The sequence below is a fragment of the Gouania willdenowi genome, chromosome 1 (assembly GCF_900634775.1).
Source record: "Gouania willdenowi chromosome 1, fGouWil2.1, whole genome shotgun sequence".
In the NCBI taxonomy this organism is placed as follows: Eukaryota; Metazoa; Chordata; class Actinopteri; order Blenniiformes; family Gobiesocidae; genus Gouania; species Gouania willdenowi.
The window spans coordinates 15,088,154-15,111,697 of NC_041044.1; the positions used below are offsets into that span (position 1 = coordinate 15,088,154).

A 23,544-nucleotide genomic window follows, 5' to 3' on the forward strand; every position below is an offset into this window, starting at 1 on the left:
AATAGTTTTTTTCTGCTGCTATCCAATCTGGCTTTTTAAATATGAATGCAGGTATAGTGACTGCTAATATTAATATTGATTCCAGTGTGTGGGATTGCTGTAAGCGTGGGACAAAAAAACAAACAAAAAAAAGCAGAGCAGTATCTTTAATAGAAATAACCGCGCTCATGCAATAACTACGTCTCACAAGTAACCTGCTTGCTGTGTGCGCATGTGTGGGAGTAAGTGGCAATTTGATACATTCTTCCCTTTTTTTCAATCTTTTTTGTCAAGGCATCACCGACGTGTGAAGTATTTTCAGTCCCGATTCATCCCACTCACTCTGTCACTCCAGACTCTGTTTTTCTCCTTCCTTCAGGCCTTTATCCCCATCCCTCACTCCAAACCCTCTACCCATGCGATTTAATTACACTGCCATTGAATCAGATTACTGAAGAACACAACTCACTCAGTCTGTGTCTTACAGAGTGAGGCAGTGTTTAGGGTGTCCAGCTCAGTTTTCCTGCAATCTGTTTAAAGGCGAAAGTTAATGACAGGTGCACTTTGCAGGCGTCATGTCAGCACAACAGTTCTCACGCCAACGTGTGGTGAGAATGAATGCTGACAAACTCCCGTCCAGTGGAGGGTGCTATAACCTGATGACCAAAGGCCTTCAGAGGCCGCTGCAGCTATCACAAAGCTTCCAGTTTGCAATTATTACTGAAAAATATTTGACCAAACTAACATTTTAAAGTCAATTCCTGCCAACAATTGCCCCTTTTATTGATTTTAATCAGCTAGACTGCAGTAAAGTGATAGAAGTAGACATTTCCCAGAGTGGGCTGCAATAAAAGTATTTTTTTTAAAAGTCTTTTCTCCAAATTTAAGTAAATAGAATTTCATTCTTCATTTCATTTCAATCACAAAGGAATTACCTAACTTCAGGTCAGGTTATGACACTGATTGGGCAAAGGTGACTCAGGCTGATGTAGTTTGGCCCTAGAGTTGCCAACCATCCCCTAAAATACGGTATTGTCTCATCATTTCCTGTCACTTATTGAACTGACAAGACACACTTTGTCCTGTACATCTGTGAAAATCAAAAAACGATGGTTAAAAAAGTGAAAAGGATTAGGAACAGATTTTTTTTCTACCAGAAACGAACCCAACAAAAAATGTCCAACAGAGCAAATAACAGCAGATTTTGAGAGTCTTCAAACTTTCCATTGGACAGCTACTTACTTACTTATTATACAGTAAATATCTCTAACAACAGATGTATTTAACTTGTTGGTCGGGGCCCAAATTTCTGTTGCAGACCCATTTTCAGTGGTTTGCAGAAGAAAAAAACCTTTAAACTTTAAAACCATTTGCTCTTAAACTGACTTCTCTCTCCAAACAAATGAGAACAAAGTTTGATTTCACGTGCGCCAGATGAATTTTTTTCTTTTACATTTTACTTTTTGTTTAACTTATCAGCAATTTGCAGATAAAAACATAACTTTGATGTATTGGTTTTTTTTTTGTCATACATTCAGACATATAAGAGTTAACTGTAAGAGTAATAATGTGTGATTATTCCTTGTTTTCTGTTTCCTTCTTGTCATTGTCTGCATTATCTCAGCTATAAAGTGCTTTATATTTTTCTTTAACAGTATTCAAGATAAAGTTTCATTCATGGCTCGTTGTTTGAAGGTTACGTTTCTAAAGAGTTATATTTAACCAATCATCCAGTACTTTTTGATTATGCCATGGTCAGGTCCAGTGTTTTGTGTTGTGGAAATCCAAATATGATTGCTGCTGTATGACAGGAAAGCATTTAAGGCTTTGTGTGCAACAACAAAACCAATAATAAGTGGTTTCACAGAATGCATTTGGTTTAGTTCATAATAAGCCCACCTGTAGCCAGACAGGGAATATCCACACTTCTGTCGAGATCAGCCAAGATCTTCCCCTTAGGCTGAGCAGTCAGGGAAGGCGGTTCTTTAAGAGACCAAAAAAAAAAAAAAAAAAAGCAGTTTTAAAAATAGTGTAGTGACTTCTGAATAAAAAGGAAACATATCAACGAGTAATGGCTTCAAAAGGCAAGGAAACATAATGCTGAAAAGTAAAATATGAAAAAGAAAGTGGAGTTTCCTGTCTCTAAGCATTTACTTATCAGTTGTAAGGTGATATATAGAGTGGAGAACTTGAAACTGCTGAGTTGAAACGACTGGCCTTGAGTGTCTTTGTACGGCCACATTTCTTTCTATATGCCCTGTGAAATAATTCTTACACACAGAAAAACACATTCTAAGAGTATCCCAATGGACCTCTCAATTTAAACAGCACTGGTTTCCTGCCAACATCAGCTACATTCAAACATCTTCACAGGTGGTTGTGCAAGGAATTTGAAACAAAAGCCTCCAAGTTTCATTTGAACATGAAAATGTCCCCCGTTTGTATTGCTTCATACTGTAATGTTAAATGTAAATGCGACTTTACCTCATTAACAAAGTGTTAATGCTGAGGAGATAGTGGCCACGTTTACATGGGAGCTTTAATTCCTCTTTGAAGCGTAAAAAAGTTAATTCCTCTTTAGTCTGAACTTAATTCCTAATGCTAATTTAATTCCAAATTAAACTTCATTCTGAATTTGGTGGCTGGATTATTCTGTTTTTAATTGCAAATTAAATAATTCCTCTTGTAAACGGTTAACAACACTTAAATCCGCTTTAAGTTCATTCCAGCTGTTCTGCGCATGTGTGACTTGCTATGATGACGCGCTGGGTGACGACATAATTTAACATAGCGGCCTGGAATTGAGCCTACACTATTTAATAAGAGCCTGAAAAGACATGGATATAATGATAAAAGGGGGTGGACGGAGGTATAAACATGTGGACATTAACACGGACACATGGACTTATCACACATGGAGATCAGCAAACGAAACAGAGACGGAGTAAATGCGTCCCCATAGTGCTGCACAGGCTATAATGTCACCAAGTTTATCATTGTAACAGTTGTTAGAGCGACTGTCTTTACCAGGGAACAAATATTCATTCCTGGTTATTGTTTGCTGGAGTTTTACTGGGCTTTATTTACTGGTGATTAGGTCATATCTCCTTTCCGCTACGTAAGCTAAAGTGTGTTATTGTCAAGCTGCTGCTTCAGAGCTACAATCACAATAAAGGTGAAAACTGTTCTCGTGTGTGGCATTCTTTGTTACAGCATGAAACATGAAAAGATTTGTTGCGTGTTTCTCCCGATAGACGTGATAGACGTGAAACGTCATGTTCGCCGCCTGTCCAATCAGAGCCTTCCCAACCTCCAGACCTAAAGCGGAATGAACTAAAGCCGAATAAGCCGGTTTTCCATGTAAACTTCAGTTCGGGAATTACTATTTCCATGTAAACACGAAGCAGAACACTTTAACTCCGAATTATTTAATTCGGAATAACTAATTCCGAATTAAAAAACATCATGTAACCGTGGCCACTGACATATTTTTAGTCGGTGGTAAAGCTGGCTGAAACAATGACAGTGGCTTAAGTATCAATAATCAGGTCTGTTTTTTCTAATAAAGATGTCATTCCTATTGAGAGATGTTTCATTTATCCCGCTTTCCCCCTCCTTACATAGTAGTAACACGAAATAATGTTTTAAATCCATAACTGTCATTTTAAGGCTGCTTCTCTGGCAGTTCCTCTCCTAAGAAGGGACTTTTATTTATTTCTATTTCTTCACACTAACAGAAACAAAAAACAGAAGAGACAAATAAACAGACAACTGCCAGTTTGATACGACTGTGCATTTCTGCAGAAAGCTACACAGCGAGCTCCCATGTTCGTGCCTTATCCACGACTTTACCACCTGTGAAGTTTTTTTACTGCTTACAGGAAACTTTCAAAGACTTATGAGTAAGTCTCAAAGCTTCGATGCGTATAGGGATGTTTTGTACTGGACTGAACACAAAAAGAAGCATGAGGCTCAGAGAGAAAGGGGAAGAAAAAACCCAATAGGATGAACAACAGCCATGTAGTGTCACTCTGAAAATACTAATAAACAAATCCACCTCCAGTTGGGTTTGTTATCTGGACTCAGAAGCTGCAACAGAACAAATAAGGCAACTGTGAGTTATTGGGTGGCTGCGTTGAGGGCAGAGGTTCCCAACCTTTTTGGGGTCCTGACCCCATTTTGATATCGCAAATCTCTGGCAACACCAGAGACATTTTTTTTGTTACTAGAATTAGTTTTTCATCATGTTAACGTGTGTTACAAATACAGTAGTAGCCATGATTAGTGCACACAGTAAAAACTAGAGCACTCGGTGAGCAGAGAACTCCACCAAGTACAGCACGAGTACCGGGTGGGACATACACACAATGCACTTCCCTACCACTACTACATTACCCATAAGCCACCGCGCCTAAAGGAGCAGGCTCAGGCACAGCTCACATTTTTATATTTTCTCAATTTCGGTAATCTCGAACATCACCATGTTCCTTGTTGCATTGTCAACATTTCCTGAAAATGTCATCCAAATCCGTTCATAACCTTTCAAGTTATCTAGCTAACAGACAGACAAACAGACAAACAGACAAACAGACAGACAGACAGACAAACGCAGGGTAAAATATAACCTTCCGCTCTGCGCTTGGCAGAGGTAATAATAATAATAATAATGTATTGGATTTATATTGCGCTTTTTCATTAACACTCAAAGTGCTTTACATTGCATTATTCTTTCACTCCACACACAGTGGTGGTAAGCTACTATTAGCCACAGCTGCCTTGGGGCAGACTGATGGAAGTGAGGCTGTCATAGTGCTACATCGGCCCCTCCGACCACTACCAACACTCACTCACACGGCACATTCAAAGGCAATGTGGATAAAATGCATTGCCCAAGGACTCAACGGCAATGACTTGGATAAAGGGGGATTCGAACACCCAACCCTTCGGTTATTGGACGACCCACTCTACCACTGATCCACGCTCGCCCAAAATGGACAGGTGTGGCACCTTCAAACATTAACCCTAACATTAACCCATTCTACTGAATGTTAATTGATATTTATTGTGTGTAATGTGTATTTTAAAAAGTAATGATAAATTAAAAAAAAAAAATGCAATAGTAGGATTCAAATTACTACACATTTCAGGCGACCCAACTTTGATTCCAGCGTGTCCCACATGAGGTCCGGACACCAAGGTTGAAAAACATAGGTTTAGGGTTTTGGTTGATTTCCTGTCTTTAAAGCTGCTCAACAATGACATGTGAATTGCTGTTTGTTGTACCTGCAAAAGTGTATATACTGGCTTACAACAGGATGATCGGCATCATACATATTGTGATTAGTGGATCAGGAATAGGAAACCTCAACAAAAATATCTCTGAGCCCTGCTCATATACACATGCACGCACACGCACGCTTTCTGTAACCAATCACTCGTGTCGCAGGAAGTTCTGCTAAACTTAAAGCAGAAAAAAATAGATTTTGTAGTGATTAATTCATCAGGCTCTGCTGCAGTGATACATATAAATGGATGCAGACTTTTCTCTGTCAAGCAGTCTGTAACAGTCCTGCACCCTAACGAAGGAATAAAACACAAAAAAGGTGAAGCCGTGAAGGGGAGAGGGACAAGAAAAAAAGAAAGAAATAACACAGGGTGCAAAAATTGGTGACAGATGCTGAAGGGGCCACCGAGAGACAGAAAGAGCTGCGTATATAAATATTCAGGCAGGTCTACTCTGACTAGTAAGTATTCTGGAGGCGTGGGCGGTTCGCTCCCTGCTAAGGTGCTCCCTGGATCCGACAATCACAGCAGATCAAAAAGACGCTGACGAACTGGGGGAGAAAAGTTTCGCTTCATCAATCACATGCTCCTCGTTTGCATCCACGCTGTTCTATTTACTCACATTGGCGGAGGATGGGGAGGGGGTGGCTGTGATGAGAGCGCTCTTCTTTGAGTGCTTTCAATGTTCTCCTATTAATCGTCAACTATGGGGGGGGGGGGGGGGGGGGGGCAAACTCATTTATCTCTCGGGCAAACAGAAGATATGTACACGTGTCTGCGTTTGTGGCCTTTTTTCCCCATGTATGTGTATGTGCATGTGCTTGTGTGAGCTGCGTGTTCATGAAAGCAACAGCTGTTTGTGACAACAATGGACATTTTCCTGGTGAGAGTGGACAGCAGTTTGAGTTGGAGCGCTGCTGTAGCTGACAGCTACTGCCTGTGGGGCTTCTGCAGTCATGCTTCCAGGAAGGAAAAAAGGAAAAAAATGGGGGAATAAACAAAACAACAAAATGCCTGGAGCTAAAATATGTACATGAGAGCACACGAGTGAGGTTAATCTAAATTAAAACCATGTTAATGCTTTTACTCGGCCATTCTAGGACAATCTGACACTGTTGTGCGAGTGCTTGTGCTGCTGATGCAGTGAGGGTAGAAAGCTGTTTACAGAGCCAGTCCATCAGGCCTGCTTCCACCATAGAGTTAAAAAACACTTTCACTATGTTGAGTATTAGCTCTGAGCTTGAACATTACTTTAAGGATAAATGAGCCAGGAAGAAATTAATGTGAATCTATCTAAACCCATCTTGGTGTGTCCGTGTCCGTGTGTGTGTGTAATAGACTTTTCCTTACCCATTACTGTGAGGTGCGCCCTGGCCTCTACAGGTTTGGCAGTGCTGTTGCTAAGCAGCGCTTCACAAACATAGACCCCGGTATCAGCAGTGGTGGGGGCAGAAATAATAAGTCGACGCCCACCTGCCAGCCGACGCCCATCCCTTTTCCACGACACCAGAAGACCGTCTATGGGCCTGAGAGAAAAGGGAGATTCGAGAGAAGACGGAAAAAGCGTTGACAGAAGGCAATTACAACATATTAAATCCATCAATTTATTTGTCAATGAGGCAGGAAATGAATAACGACAGCCTGTATATCAGAGCAGTCAGATCTGCTCAGCTTTAAGGAGCTATAGACGGCTACACAGCATGTTGCAATTCTAAACGGGCTTCTGTGAAATTTCTGATTTGGATAAACAACCTTGAAATGCTAAGTGTGTGTCTTGTTTTTATAACTTAACGATATAAAGTCACAAATTTACTTCATGCTAGCTTACTGGGCTCACAATTTATAGCCTAACAAGCAGTTCCAACTTTCTTGCTAATGCAGTTTTTGAATGTTTATCAGTTAAACACATGATTAAAAACAAGTAAGACAAATATTTACATGACGTTATTATCATTTATGATAATTTCTGTACATTTTGGATACGCAGAGGTCGTGGGAAAGTAAGATACTGAAAGAGGATCATTACACAGTGTGAACTAAAGGGAATAATAACAGAATTGTGTAAAATGTTTGAGGTGAAAACAGTTAGGTTTCTTTGTATGATTTCAATGATTTTCGACAAATGAATGAATGGCCTGCACACGGGCGTGTTAGATGTACAAACAGATATATTTCAAAATAAATGTTGTGGAACTCTAATTAACTCATTAATGTTTTTAAAGTGTTCTTTCTTTGCGGCCTGTACCAATTGGTCTTTGGGTCGGTCTCGGTCTGCGGCCCAGTGCTTTAGGGCTCTATTCTCCCATGTGCGTAAGTCCATAAAGCTGCGCAGCAGAGTTGTTTTTGGATATGTGCTATTCTCCCCCTGTACTTAAGTCCATCCCAGTTACGCAATGTGGGCTGAGCGTCCCTGAAATGTGGGTGTTCCCATTCAAATCTGGCTTTACGCACATTCTCCGGTGTGCGTAAGTTCTTTTCCTCTTATGCGCTTCTAACCCTGGAATAAGTGCAGCACCCCGATAAGGTTAAACATTATATTGCATTAGAAATATGGACTTATTTACATTTGAAGCCATACAGACTTGTGCGTCGCGCAGCAGCAGCTGCGATCACTCAGCTGCTGCTGTGCGATTAATTAAAACTCTGACAGACGCAGACTTCTGTCCATGTTGGTCACAGTGATTCAACTATTTTCATACTATGGCCAACGTAAAGTCACAGTTTGATCCACTACAGAATGAAACAAGCTGTCATATGCAGATGAAGATGGACCAGAAACTGTGGCCATACATATTTAAATGAGGCTCAGCTCAGGTCACTTTAAACTATTTATATTTAAAACTGCGTATTATGGAAGCCAATAGTTCTGTTTCACTGCAAACATCCCTCTGTATTAAAGCAGGACGCTCTGCGGCCACGTTATTTCCTCATATCTCCAGCACATCTAACTCTGTCATGCTTTACAGTGATGATGATGATGATGATGATGATGAAGATGATGATGATGTGACTCGGACGGAATGCCGCCGATCCTCAGACACACTGCAATAATCTGATCAATGATCTGATCAAATCGACCTGTTACATTGTTTATCAATGAAGGCGTTTGAAATTAAAAGTGAACTTTATCATTTTCACGGATTTCAATGACACGTACAAGCATTGGGAAAACTCCAGGTTCCGTGATTTCTAGACAGCCCAAATGACATCACCACCTCCTTTCCTTCAACCCGCCTTCATTCACAGACTACGCGGTTTTGCTCTACTTACGCGAGGTGGGCGTGTCAGCAGTTTGGACCGGAGAATACGCGTAGGAGAGAATTGCAGGCGAACAAAAAAAGCGCTTAAGTCCAGACGGGAGAACAGACACCTAAGTGAATAGTTTGCAAATTTAACGACAATATGAAAAGACAATATTAACCAATTGTGTGTTTTTTAGTTAACATTTAAAAAAATACATATTTATACATTATCAAGTTACTTTAGAAGGTAAACTGCTAGAGCTAAAGCTATCCATTGTCATGAAATCCAATTTTTCTTTTTAACAGTTTTCTTTAAAAATGAATTTAAGCAGATTCCAAACCATTCAACATTTGGCCTTCTATATATTTTTGTTTTAAAGTTTTCATCAATGTTTTGAAGGGCACCGATGCATAATACACACTGATGATTAATTCTCATTCATTTCAAGTGATTTTTCCCCTTATTTTGGTAAGCATGAATACGTTTCTAAGTTCTGAATAACCTATGGTGTAATCCCAAGGCTAAACATAAAAAGCAGTACAAATTGTTTTTCCCATAGCTGCCGGTTCATTTTCACAGTTTCTACAGATATATTCTAATCATGAAGTAGCAGTCACTTTTTTTTTTTTTTACAAACCTGTAGAGCCTCTAAAAGGTGAAGGACAGCATCGAATCATTTAGAAGGAAGAAGGTGGTTTGACTCGCCAAGATAAACACAAGGAGGGGGTGGAGACTAAAGAAATACCACTATTTATTCTAAGAGTATTAATAATTCCAACTGGCAGTGCATTTATTCTGTTTCTAGGTATCGGGACTACATGTGGTTCTTATGCATGTCCACATTCGAAGACAGGATGAAACAACTCTAAACATTAAAATCCCTCCAAATAATTCACTTGGAAAGTTACTTCAACATTATAAATCATTTAACATGTTAATGGCATTCAAAGTAGGAACAATTGAAAACCACAGACACCTACATTAAGATAATTATCTATTAACACCTCAAATAAAGAGCGCAGAATTTCTTGAATGCTTGAATATTTGGGAAGTGCGATGTGTAAATCGGTGTGGATGCAGACCGTCCAATTTAAATGGGCATCGTAAAGTGTTCCACAGGGAGAACGTAAGAGAGCTCAGTAAAAGCACATAATTAAATTTGGAGCCATTACATTGGAGGTGATGTGCAATGAAACAGCAGGTGTAGTTCTCTTTCTGCTAGGAGCAAAACTGCACAATCACTCATTTCTTTTAGCAATTTAATTCATACAATTATGTTACCTGCACAGTAAATATACATCAAGGTGTTTTTACTTGAATGGACATTAAAACCTAATTTTGTTTTTTACAAATCTATTATTACCTATGATAATTAATGCTTTCGTTGTTGTACTCCTCATTTGCATCTAAAACAACCACCTTGGCAAAGGCCAGAAACCCTCCTATTGACTCACATTCATTTTGAGTTCCTGCCATAACAAAAGTAGCAGTCTGCAGCACTGGAAGTTGGGCAACAGTTCATCACTCAGGAGGTGAGAGCTGTATCTGGTGTGGTGCTGTGGTGTTGTGGGGGACATCGCTGCAGTTTCTGGGCTGACATGCCATTACTGCTTTGGCTATAAGAGTGGTTGACACTCATGCTTGTAACCCCTGATCTTTAGCTGTGTAGCCAGGGAATGGAGAGGGAGGGCAAAGCGCAGGGGAAGAACACATGGTTTTAGGTGTTCAAAGTAGCCAAAGACCGAGAAAAAGAGAGTAAAGTGTGTGTGTGCTGTATACTTCATTATACCTCACATACAATTTAAATGAACTGGTTAATTTAAATTAACTCTAGTATTTTCAAAAATGTTAACTTGAAATGGAAGGACAAACATCCTCCGAGTTTTAAATCATGGGTAAATGATATTGTTCATTTCTTGAAATATGAGAAAATACGATACACCACAAGGGCCAGTGCCCAGAAATGTTATACGATCTGGCAACCTTTTCTCTCTTACATAGAGAAAATGGAAGCTAAGGATACCGTAAATTAGAGCTGATGATCCCACCACTTTTTGGGTAACTTGATTAATTTTGTTGTTCACTTAGGTTTTTTTAAAATTTGTTTTAATGTATATATGCATATATGTGGGCATGTGTGTATTGTGTATGTGTACATACGCATATATTTATTTTGTATATTTGATAAACTTTCTATAATTTACCCTTTCACAGCATGTTTGAACTTCCGTTATTGTTTATAAAACATGAGAATAGCTCAGCTGGAGCTATGTGGTGGGGGAGGGGGATGTTTCACTGTTCTAAATTGAAACATCATTGATGTTAATGTTTTTGTTTATATGTATGTATAATTGAAAAAGTAACAATAAAAAGACCTTAAAAAAAAAAAAAAAAAAATCTTAACTTGAGCAATCGCTTCCTCTGTATCTTCTACCTGCAATAATAACTGCAGGAATCACTAAGCGTAAATCTGTGCCCCGGCCTGTGGAACGTGCAAATGTATGAGCAAAAAAAAAAAAAAAACAGGCCGAACAGTTCTAGGTTTGACAAATGTGATTACGCGTGCTGCATTATTGTATTTACATTTTCTCCTCCCAAAATCTAGTTCGCCACAGCAGCTGTTTTGCCCACATTGCAAATTTATCAGTGGCCAATACATAGGGGTTCTCAACTGGTCTCACCCTGAGACCCACATTTTGCCATGATCATTAAATCGCAACCCACTTTTTTATTTTTTTGAATTCAACCAACCAAATTTAGGCACACCTGTGCAATAATCATGCTGTCTAATCAGCTTCTTGCTTTGCCACACCTGTGAGGTGGGATGGATTATCTCTGCAAAGGAGAAGTGCTCACTAACACAGATTTAGACACATTTGTGAACAATATTTGTGAAAAAATAGGTCTTGTGTTTATAGAAAATGTTTTAGATCTTTGAGTTCAGCTCATGAAAAATGGGAGCAAAAACAAAAGTGTTGCCTTTCTATTTTTGTTCACTGTATATATTTTCCTGTGAAACATGAATTTCACAGCATGCCTGTCAAAAGAATAGTTTCTTTCAAAACAAAAGTCAAGTCCAACAGGACTGAGTATTTATTTATTTTTGACCAGATGTCCACGACCCACCCAGTACGGGTTTGTGATCCACATTTGGGTCCTGACCCACCAGTTGAGAATCACTGCGCTAAACGGTTATGTTGCGTGCTTGACAGGAGCAATCCTGATTGCTTGGGATTAGTAGATAGCCACCAACATCCATCATCAGCACACTTAGTGACGTAGGAACAGACCTTTAGTAGATGTAAGCCACAATAAATCATAGAGCAGCTACAATCAATACTTTGGCAAACAGTCATACAGCATTAAGTAGAGTCATTAGCTACAGGCTAGCAGACTGTGTGGGGGTTTAATAATAGCAAAAGAACACAGAGCTAAATAAATGAAGTTCCTACGACGATGCAGTAGAATGTATTCATGAATCAGTAAAAAAGCAGACCTGTTATATCGCCTCGTATCTCTGATCTGATGCGTTTGTGACACAATGCGACGCAGCGGTTGCACAAAACAAATGATTATCACCTTAACTCATTCACTGACAGGCATTTTCAGAGCAGCCAACCCCATATTGCCAAATCTGAAACCAGATTCTGAAAGATTAAACTCTCAACTTTCATCTAAATTATTATTTTTTGTTTTCACTTGTTTCGTTCTTCCGTAATCAGCAGTTGTATAGAGGCAAGTTTTACACAAATCGCCAGTTTCTGACAAAAAGCTGAGAAAAAAGCCTTTTTCTGAAAAAAACCTGTCAGTGACTTTGAAGCTATTTTTTTTGCTTTAGGGACACCTCAACATTAGTTTCCTTCTATAAAACTACAAAAAACAACACTGAGACTAGGCTTTTGATGGCAAAAAGACACTCAATAGTCCACTTAGTTCTACACATGCTCTGGTCGAGTGTGCGCTGCTGTGAGCTGGTGGAAACTTCAGCATCAACTCTGGAAACTCTTTTCCTCTCCCTCTGAGCTCTGCCCATCATGGGTAATCTGTCATCCAAAGGTGCGCTGCTGCCACCTACGTGTCACCGGCTGGTCACTACATCATGGTACAAGCTCCATATTCACGGGAGAGCTTTGTCACACTGTCTCCTAGCAAGCCCAGCCAAAAAAAACAGTCAACATTACTAAACCTTTAGACGTCATTGGCAGTCAATGAGTTAAATGCACTATTCCTGTAGTTAGAAGAGCAGAGGAGGAGAAGAAAGTGACATAGCAGTTTAACACTCCTGTGAGAGTTTGAATGACTGCTGCTGCTGATGAGATGAACATGGACCCTGAAGCGCTGAGACAAATCCATGTGTTTTACTGTAATGTGCAGTTTTTTGGCTGAAAACAATAACAACAGTGTGTGGATAGAAAAATAAATTTGCTTTGGGGATAACTGATCCCCCTAATAAAAGAGCGAGACATGCAAGAAAGTCAGCGTCTATAGACACGCCCACTCAAGAATATGCATAAGTAGGCCCCTAAACAGCATGTTTATAGAACTGCTCAGAAAGTGACTTTTCAGAGGCTAAAACTCTGAAAAACCGACAAGTTTGGGAAAATAAACCTCAAATACTATGTTTTTGGGGTTCTTAGAACAAATTGAGATGGGTGAAAAATAGCATAATATGGGACCTTTAATCAAACCACAGTCATATAATTGGAGGGCACAATGCTGGCAGAAGAGTGCGGCAAGTTAGCAGAACGGGCAAACGATTCTACTTCGCCACGGCATTTGTTAATCTACAGCAGGAGTGATACTTCCAGCTCCTTAAGGGCTCCTGTCCTACAAGTTTTATATTCCTCTCTTACAGCGCTGATTGAAAGCACAATCATTGGAAATAGGTGTGTGGAACCAGGAAAACCTATAAAACAGGCAGGATTGTAGCCATGGAGGAACTTGATTGAAATATTCTGTAAAGCTATATTAAGTTTAAGCAAGAAAAAATAACCAAGAACCTATTCTACAAGAACATTTCTCCACACATTGACTGCTTAGCTGAAAGAGGAATAAAGACGTGAAGAAACCATGAAGACATGAAATGAGGCAGAGGTTAATAATATATTAGTGGACATGTTTGAAAGTAATGGATTACAAGTACTCATGTTACTGTAATTGAGTTGTTTTTATAAGTACTTGTACTTTTTTGAGTATATTTGTAAATTAGTACTTTTACTTGTACTTAAATGGGTTTTAAAAGAAGTTAAGTAATTTCTACACCCAGCCATTACTGAGTAAATTATTATATATATATATTTTTAAATGATCAACAGACATTGTGAAACTACAAAAAAATGAAATGACCAGACAACAATTAAATGCATCACGTTATAGCTGACCAATCTGATTAAACGTAATACACGAGACAAAGCAGCATTGAATGAAGGTTATTTTTAATGTAATAAATGTATTTATACTTAGAGCCTGATAATTTGTTTTATTTTAATTCATTGGTGTTATTGTGTTTAAAAACAATTGTATATAACCTTATATTTTATACAGAAGCCTTTGTGGAAAATATATTAAGTTCCAATTGTGCAAGATTTGGTCTCTTCCTTTTTAACTTTATACATGAGATATTTACTGTATGCAAGGAAACCGTGGCAAGATTTATTACCAAAAATAACCATGGAGGTGAAAGTAATGGTAACTTTTACTTTGAGTACTATTTAATTGAGCTACTTTTTCCTTGTACTTGAGTATTTTATGTATGACTTACTTGTACTTGTACTTGAGTACAATTTCAATCAAGTAACAGTACTTCTACTACACCTCTGGTGATGCTGTTACAACACATAAGGCAACTTCACATTTAATCTGTTCTACTACTTGAAACTTCTGCCAGGTTGCATTGCTGACCTGTGTGCTATGTCCCTGCATATCATTACCCAGATTCTTATACAATGCAGAGCCTGAATTAGTATTAAACCCACGTTTGAAACTATTCAGAACTCCCACTAAAACTTAAAAGATAATCCTGTAAAGTCGTCGGTCAAACAACACGATGAGAAGGTATTATTAGAAGGTATTATTTCAGGCTTAAAAAAAGGGTTTATTTTCCTGACTTGATCCAAAGTTCTGTCGTGTGTTAGAAAGTAATGAATAATAAAAGAATAACACTCAGAATATATATTTATTTCAGAGAAGTTAAAGTCCCCTTAAGTATTGGAACAATAACAGTGTGTTCTAATTGTATATCAGTGTGTGTGTGTGTGTGTGTGTAATGACAGATCTTACCTGGCATTAGCAATGCACTCCATTGTCACTTCTTTTCCTGCCACCACAGTTGTATCTTTGGGTGCGATCGTGATTGCTGGAGCTACTGGCTCTGAGTTTGGTTCTGCAACACAACACGCAGAGAAAATACAAGAAGTTGTTTAGCTCATAAATCATCATCTCACACAAAACAGTACATATCTCTAACATACATCCCACTAATACTACCAACCCACTTCATACATGCAGAAATTCCACTACCGTCTAGATGACACACTATCCACGATATGATTTCATCAAATAAATTGCAGATGCATTTTGTATTGTGTAGGGAACAGTGAGATTGGGGTTCACCCTGCCAAAAATTCAATAGGATTGTAATCGAAGGAGTTTGAAGGCAAAATCATTACCATTTTGATGATACAAAAGAGATACATCTGACCAGCACACATCATTCTATTGTTCGTTTTAATATTTGGGAGCCCATTGTTAATTATTAAAAGGCTTGGTGGTAGACATTCTTATCAATCTGAGGTCACATTTACAACAAAATGACATTTTGTTTTTTAGCATCCCTGTGGGAATGAACCTTATAAGGATCCTCCACTGTTTTTTTACAAATGTGGCCTAAAACCTTTTAAATGTACTTATTAGAAGATATATGCCCAACAAAACACATTATTTTGCACCATATTCATTTCAAATTTCAAATTGGACTACTTTACAGTTTTAGAAATCATGTGATTGATAACTTCACATGGCTCCACTGCCTGTAAACTTCCCATTGTTTTCCATTGGAGTGAAGCATTCAGTCTGCTTTTTAAATCATTCAGCAACATTTTCAATCAGACTGACAATTTGTGCTGCTTTTAGTTGCTCTAAATAATCAGGAAAAGTTAAAGATGTCAATGTAAACCTCCTCTGTTTACAGAAAGAGGATAAAAACAGTTGGCGGTCCAATTTTTAAAGGTTAATAAAACCAATATGGTGCAAAAAAAACGTTTTGTTAGGCATAGATTTTCTAATAAGTACATGTCAAAGGTTTTAGATGTCTTTTCAACACATTCAAATCAAGACTGTGACATTCATTTGATTCCAGTGGTAATTCCCTCTCACCTATCTGTTGCGCTTATTCTTACTGTATTTATTCTATTCCTGAGCTTAGAACATATCACCTTATGGCACTGACAGACAACGTGCTCCTGAATACATGTGTTGGTGTTAAGGCTGTGCAGGCTGCTTATTGGGGATGTGATAAGAAGGGATTATAACCACTGCACTGTGGAACAATCATTGCAATTATCAGGTGTAAAAAAAAAAACCTGCCCAATTACTGAAAAGTGTTAGTGAATATTACTGCAAGTATTTTAGCTATGAAATGTTACCATCAATACACGGGAGTAATCAAACACTTACATACATTGCAAAACAGATAAAACTACAAAGTATTCTCAACTCAACTATAATCTACAGCATTTACACAACACTGAGACAGTGATTCTTTCTGTCAGTCACTTTTGTTAAGGGGCTTATACTGTATGTATGAATTGGTGATAGTATGCCATAGTGTGGGTGAGTTGGTTTGCTTTATCTTGTAAGACACTAAAGCACTTCAATGATGACAAAAAATGATTTATAGCTTAAAGATGTATGGAACAGTGTTGTGTTGTGGGTGCAATATTTTGCTTGTGTTAGTGTTTGTATGATTAATGGTCTGAATAGCCTCTTAAAACAAAGGACACTCTTGAATTGTTATCAGTTTGAAACACAAAGAAGTATTTTCTAAAAAAAAAAAAATTGAACAGCGTGTGCTTTAACCTTTTGGGTAAATTTAAGCCTTGTGCAGTTTTAAGTACATACTGTATGTGGGAGAGATACTGTCATTTCTATGTATACGTGTAAAGAGGTGAATATGTAGATTTCCAATAAAGGTGGCGTTGGAAGTACAAATTAACAGGGAAGTTCTGATATGGGTTGGAGTTGAAAGAAGATCGAGGGTTAGGGGGCGAGGCGGTGAGAAAAAAAAAAGGCTTAGCTTTGATCTTCCCTTTGAAAAGAAAAGGAAACAGTGGTAATTGACTCTGCTTTTTATTCCAACTTCCCTTTTTTCACCCTTGTGTTTTTTGATCAGTGAGGAATCGTGGAAAAGTCTGATTCCTCTGTCACACGGATCTGCGGGAAGTCATGTGAAAGCGAAAAGAAAGGTGACACACACGCGCACACCATTACAAGTCGATGCTCCAACTCTGGCAAGAGGTTGAGTCATCAATGCAAAATGTAAGTGAAGTGACAAAAAAAAAAAAAAAAAAAAAAAACAGATGGAAAGCAATGGAAGTAATCTTTTTCTCTTGTGCTTCTGAGGTCACTGATATCACCCATAGATTCATATATGAGAGCTGAATTATTATAACTTTCCACTTAATTTTACTTCTAAAGAGAGTTGTGTAAAGAGCTGGAATGACAATGGAAAGGCAGCGGAGGAAGAGAGGGCAAGAGGAGCATGTCCATTAGCTGTCCCATGTACAAAGCAAAGTTCAGATGGGGGACTAGTAACCATCAGTGCAGCCTTAATGGCAAAGATGGTCAAGATAATGAGTGGAAGGGAACGTGAACCCATCCTATTACCATGAAGCGTATCTGACAGGTGCTAACGGACAAATCAGTACAACGAGAGCAGGATGAACACAGGAGAATGAAAAGGGCTCCAAGGCGCTGTATTTTCAGACGGGTGCGAAAAAAAAGGGAGCGGACTGCACAGATGGTTTTCTTCTTGTCGAGTGACACAACAAAGGTAAAAAAAAAAAAAAAAAAGAAGAAGGGGGAAAGCAAAATGCCAGAAGCTTGTGTGATCTGCACTCCTCTCATCTCTGTCACCATGTCGAACATCCACTTTCTCAGGGGAAATCTTTATCCTTTCGTCTTGTCTAGATCCCCTTTCCCATTTGTTACACTTTTCATTTTCCTTATCATCCCCCTTATGTCTCTTTTTGATTGTTAAACATGGATTATTAAAGTAATTTTCTTTAGTTCACAAAAGAAGGAATATCCAAAAAGGCAGACAGTTTTCCTTTTTCACAGTCAGTGTGGGAACTCGCAGCTAAAAGGCATCCTGTAAAGATTCCACAATGTGAGTCCAAGAGTTTAATCTAATTCTATTGAATTTCTCATTTAGTAAATGAGAAACACCATGTGGCAGAGTGGAATAAAGAGTGATGGAAAGAAGGTAAGCGGGAGAAATGTAGGGTAGCGGTAGTATAACGAAGCGATGCCAGAACAACAACTTGAGGCTGAAAAGCCTCATTAAAGAAAGAGGCATGGCAAAGGAAAGGGGCTTTCTGAACAGTTTAAAATAATAAATCAGAAATGATGATCGTGAGAAGAGGGGATGTGGGTGGGGATATGAAGTGTTTCATGCATATGGTTGTGGATGTACCGTAATTTGGCACCAGAAAAGCAGGGACACTTCAAAAAACGTTACATTGTCCTCATCTACGCAATCATGGCTGATAGACAGTAAAGTGCTGCTGTGGTGACACAGCTGAATTCGAAGCATTTGTGTCATTCAGATTAAAATCTGAACATTATTGAACTCTATATAAATTCTATATATATAAAAAAACAGAGCAGGTAAAAGGATTCACAGAGCTCGAAAGCAGAAAAAACATCCAGACTGACAAATAGAGAGGGGAGGGATCGAGATGAAAGGCTATTTCATCCGCAGATTAAACTGTAATCCTACTTTGAATGGATTCTCTCAGATTACATCTTGTTCTCCCATCAAATCTGTCAATCACCTGCAACTCAACACAATGTCAGGGAGTCAGCCTGAGTGTGTATGATCTTTCTGTGACTAGAGATCGGTGCCTTTTAAGCCTTTAGACAAATCTCTGCAGAGAAGCAGAGCACTTGAGAGGGGAGGGATTGGCTGGGGGCACGCACGCGCACATGCACACACAGGCACACACACACACGCACACACACACGCACGCACACAGGCACACAAATGCATATTGGAGAAGGCTGGTGTTAGCGCAGAGGGTATTAATAGAGTTGTCAGATATGTGTCTGCAGGGTTTGCAGCCTGCGAGCACACATATCATACTGAGCCATACACACAAACAGGAAGATAAAAAGTTGGAGAAAGTAAAAGTAAAAAAAATATAAAAATAAATGGAAAGATGTGAGTAAGAGCACACTGAAAGGGAGAGGTCAAAAACGAGGACGCGGATGAAATATATATAATAAAAAGCCCTTTAAAAAACAGCGCACACAAGAAAAACTGGTGAAAGAGAAGGTGATCGTTTGCTGATCTCTCCTGGGAGAACGAGAGAGTAGGGTTAGTGTTTCTGTGTGTCACTGCGCTCATTAATGTTGCATGCTGACAGCTAAGTGTCATCATCTGACTGCACTTGCCTTCCAATGCCAATATATAAAACCGTAAGCCAAGAAGTGCCACACAAACAGACGTACGCACACACAGTGCTGTGACACAGCAAGAGTTGAAGATCCAGCCCTCAAGGGGAAACAAACTCACTCAAACAATGGGAAGCGAGGAGAGGACAGTGAAAGATGCCCGGTTTTAAATATTCATCTCTTCCTTCAGCTGCCAAACTCTCTATCATTCTTTGTCATTGCTTCACATGTGGAAGGAAGAGGAAAATGTGAAAAGGAAAAAAGAATGAAGGAAGTTGCAAGCAGCAGCAGTGGGGCAGGAGCAGGAAGTAAACTCTCATGGGTGTTCAGGGATTATATTGGTATGAAATTAGTTGTGGGGTATTAGCTGCTGATGAAATCCAAAATGACAGTTATGGTAACCAGTATTAATGCTTGACGCTGCTTAAGTTTGTTGGTGTAGTTGTAAAAAGTTGGTTGATATGAAAAGTATCTATTATTTAATAGTAGGGATGTAACGATTCACTCAACTCCCGATACGATTCGATTCACGATACTGGGTTCACGATACGATTCTCTCACGATTTATTTTACAAAATGGGAATGTATATAAATGTCTGAAAAATATTCCTTTATTTTTTTTGGGAAAATACTGTACAGTTTTTCATTGTCAAAAGAATCCCTTGATAAACTATTCAAAACAATGCAATTTAACTAAAAGTAAATCTTGAATGAAATAAATAAAGGAATAATACAAATGAAGAAGAAGCTTATTTTTTAAATTCTGGTTCTATAGTAAACAATACAAAACTGCATAATAGTTCTTTTTCTTTTTAAAAGTGCAACTGAAAATGTATTTTGTGCCTTAACAATTGGACTTACAAAAAAAAAAAAACAGTCATTTTACTGTATTTAGGTCAGATATTTGTTTGGACCAGCAGAGGGCGCTGGTAACCCAGTGGTCGGTTGGCATGCAGCTATTTTGCAGTGAAGAAGCGATGCTATGCTAGCAGACAGAGCTAATAGAAAAACATGACTTTTACAGAGATATTTGTGTAATATTACAGAAATTCTTTCGGTGCTAAAGGGGTAAGGAATCATTTATGAATATGTTTAAGAGTAGAAGGCGGCCAGAAAGAAAGTATTAGCAGATTTCGCCCGCCACCAACACTCGCCCTCAGCTGGTTAAAAAAAGTACTGCGATTCATTTTTCACAGCATCGATGTGAACCTTGATACCTATGAATCGATTTTTAACTGCCTTACGATTAATCGTTACATCCCTATTTAATAGGTGTGGTTTGTTAGTTTGGCATATGACATTTTAACTTATTTTACATTTTCAGGATCCACCTGTGGAATTTATGTGAAATTTGTGAATGGTTGTGTTTTTTTTTTTATAACAGAATCTTTTTTGTGAACATCTTATCAGTAAATACATTTGGATCCACAAACTGGGAGCCTGTGCCTTAAAGGGGACATATCATGCTAAATCCACTTTTTTAGCCCTTAAATGTATTTTGATGTATATTTAGAGTGTTTAGAAGTACAGAAAAGTTCAAATTAATCTCTTCAGGTGCTCCGTTGATATCTTTATATTCTGTTTTGGTCATATTTTTCAATCTGTTTCAATTTTTCGATTCTCTATTACGTTTTTTGAACTATTACATCACAGTATTTGCAGCGGAACTGCCAAATTAGGACATCAACTCCAGGCCCAACACTTCGAGCAATCCGCCATTTTTATTTCTCGCTTTTATTTTGTAGTCCAAGCTCAAGGATGCAGAAGTTACGAGAGGATAAGTCAAAATGTTTGGTTGTTGGATGTAGTAACCCACACACTTCATTACACCGTCTCCCAGCATCAGAACCTTTTCAAAGTGCCTGGTTGAGTTTTATTTTTCACAGAAATGTACCCACATCTGTGGGTAAGGTCATTTTTGTGTGCGTGAAGCACTTCAAGGATGACTGCTTCAGCAACCTCCGCCAGTATAAAGAAGGATTTGCTGAAAGACGTTGTCTGATTGAGGGTTCAATTCCTTCTATCTTTGGAGACAACGAACAGAACACTTCGGTAAGCTGTAAATAACGCTAAAAAGTGTGATGATAAGACGTCCCTGTCATTGTTTTGTTAGCATTAGCAGTTGCACCGTCTTCATATGTTAGCGCTGTGTGCTCGTTTTAGATCCTTGATGATATGGCCTACGTGATTTAATTTAAGTCTAAAGTTTTCATTAGTCATTTCATTTTGCCGTTTTTGTCTTTGAAAAGACTGTATTAAAATGCATTTTGTCACGTTAGCTTGGCGCTAGCGTTAGCTCGGTGCTTGTGTTAGCTCACTTGTTAGGGTTCTGCAGGTTCATCATCTTCATTTTCATCTCGCTCCGCTGGGTCCGACTCTGGCTCAAACATGTAAAGCTGGATGGACAAGTCTTCTGTTGTTGACTTTTTGTAAATAACATGTGAATAAATTTTTTCTGCGCCGCTACATAGCCATATCTCTTCTATCAAACTACAAAAATGGCCGAGCAGGGTGGAGTTGAACCTGGAGAGGGGGCGGGGTATGAAGTGTCTCATTTGCATTTAAAGAGACAGCACCAAAACGAGTTGCTCTTAGAAGCACATCAGAAAAGTGGTAGAAAAGGGGCCTGTGGAGCTATAATAATGAGGAATTCAGACCCAAGCAGTGCAGTTCTGCTTTATATAGACCACAACTGTATGATTTATATGTAAAAAGGAAGAATTTAAAACCATGATATGTCCCCTTTAAACCAATCAAATAACCAGCTTTGGTAGCCTCTACACAGTAAAGCTGGTTGTGACTTTTAGGTATTTGGATCAGAATTTAACTTCATTCGTTAAAGCTACGAGTCTTTTTATAATTAATTCAATCAGTATCAGAGTCAATATTCTCTACTAGTTTGCTGTATTCATTTTACTCATTATTTGAGCTCATGATAACCTGACATCATGGACACTAACTGTATGAGTCAGACTCATTAAAGCCATACAATGTAAAAATAGAAAGTCATTCATTGTGAACAGTTATTATTGATAGAAATGTGTGATTTGGCTTGAGTTGCATGAATAAGAGCAGTTTAGTTTGAATTCAGTATCACAGCCTTTGGCTTTTATATTATTGGAGGATTCATTTTGATACACCATGTCTCAAAGAAGTACAGATACTGATGCTGAATTATATTTGAGGCTCACTGAAGTGACAAAAAAGATGCACTCACTTCAGAGTGAGGGTGACAAATAATTATCGGATGACTCATCATCACTGTAAACTTTTCCCATGACGTTCACATTCTTCATTCTCTTACAGCAGTTGCTGCTGTCACACTTACTTTCATCATTGAGGCCAGTTTATGTATACAGTCATCCAAACTCATAATTATACTAAGGACAGGGCCTTGGCAGGGAATGAGACTGAGTGTGTGTGTGTGTGTGTGAGAGAAGGAGGTAGATGATTAAAACTACTTGAGTGGAGAGTTGAAACATTGTCATTGTTACGGTTGGTGTCTCATGGCCTCTCTGTCTGCCCTTCCTCCTCCTCCTCTCAGCAAAACACCTGATTCAGATCAGCAATCAGGTGGAGAGGGAGGAGAAAGTGTACGTTTGTTATTACTGTATAGTTTTTGTTTCTTTTGATTAGGTTTTGGCATTCCATACTTTTTGTATTGTAGTTAGGGATGTAAAGATTAATCGTGAGGCAGTTAAAAATTGATTCCAAGGTGTCACTGTTCATATCGATACTCTGAAAATGAATCGCAGTACCTTATTTATTTTTTTATTTTTTTACAGTAGAGAGCATTATCTATTTAGAATTTGAAATTCAGGACGCACCACCGTGTTTTAAATCAGAAGTGTGGAAGCATTTTGGCTTCCCCACGACAAAATGCAAGAGGTGAGAAAGAAAGAACATGTGAAATCCAAAGTAAGAGGGGCACAGAGCGGAAAGGGAGAAACAAGAGAGAGAATGAAAGCCATAGTTTGTTTATTTACATTATTTATTTGATATTAAGGCACAAAATACATTTTCAGTTGCACTTTTTAAAAGAAAAGGAACTAATATGCAGTTTTGCATAGTTTACTGTAGAGCGTGAATTTAAATGTATAGGCTTCTTCTTCATTTGTGCTATTTCTTTATTTATTTCATTCAGGATTTATTTTTAAATAAATTGCATTGTTTTGCATAGTTCATCAAGGGATTCTTTTGACAATGAAAATTAGAAGAGAATAGTACAGTATTTTTATTTTTATTTTCGAAGAAAAATTGTGAGAGAATCGTATCGTGAACCCAGTATTGGGTTGAGTGAATCGTTACATCCCTAATTGCAGTGATTGGACGTTGCGTGCAACAGTGCTACGACATTTGGCCAATGGG

At 38.5% G+C, this 23,544-nt stretch overlaps 1 protein-coding gene across 4 annotated transcripts in view; it reads right to left on the minus strand.

Annotated features, from left to right (window-relative positions):
• Positions 1 to 23,544, minus strand: part of sdk1b (sidekick cell adhesion molecule 1b) — a 410,315-nt gene that overhangs the window by 133,741 nt on the left and 253,030 nt on the right. For 3 of the 4 annotated variants that reach the window (XM_028444442.1, XM_028444434.1, XM_028444426.1), the window contains 3 exons: positions 14,785 to 14,887; positions 6,613 to 6,788; positions 1,879 to 1,962 (listed from right to left, as the gene is read on the minus strand). In XM_028444442.1, coding sequence (XP_028300243.1) covers positions 1,879 to 1,962; positions 6,613 to 6,788; positions 14,785 to 14,887 — 363 coding nt within the window. Of the gene's footprint in view, positions 1 to 1,878; positions 1,963 to 6,612; positions 6,789 to 14,784; positions 14,891 to 23,544 lie in introns of those variants that run through there. The other variant, XM_028444451.1, reaches the window with a different exon arrangement.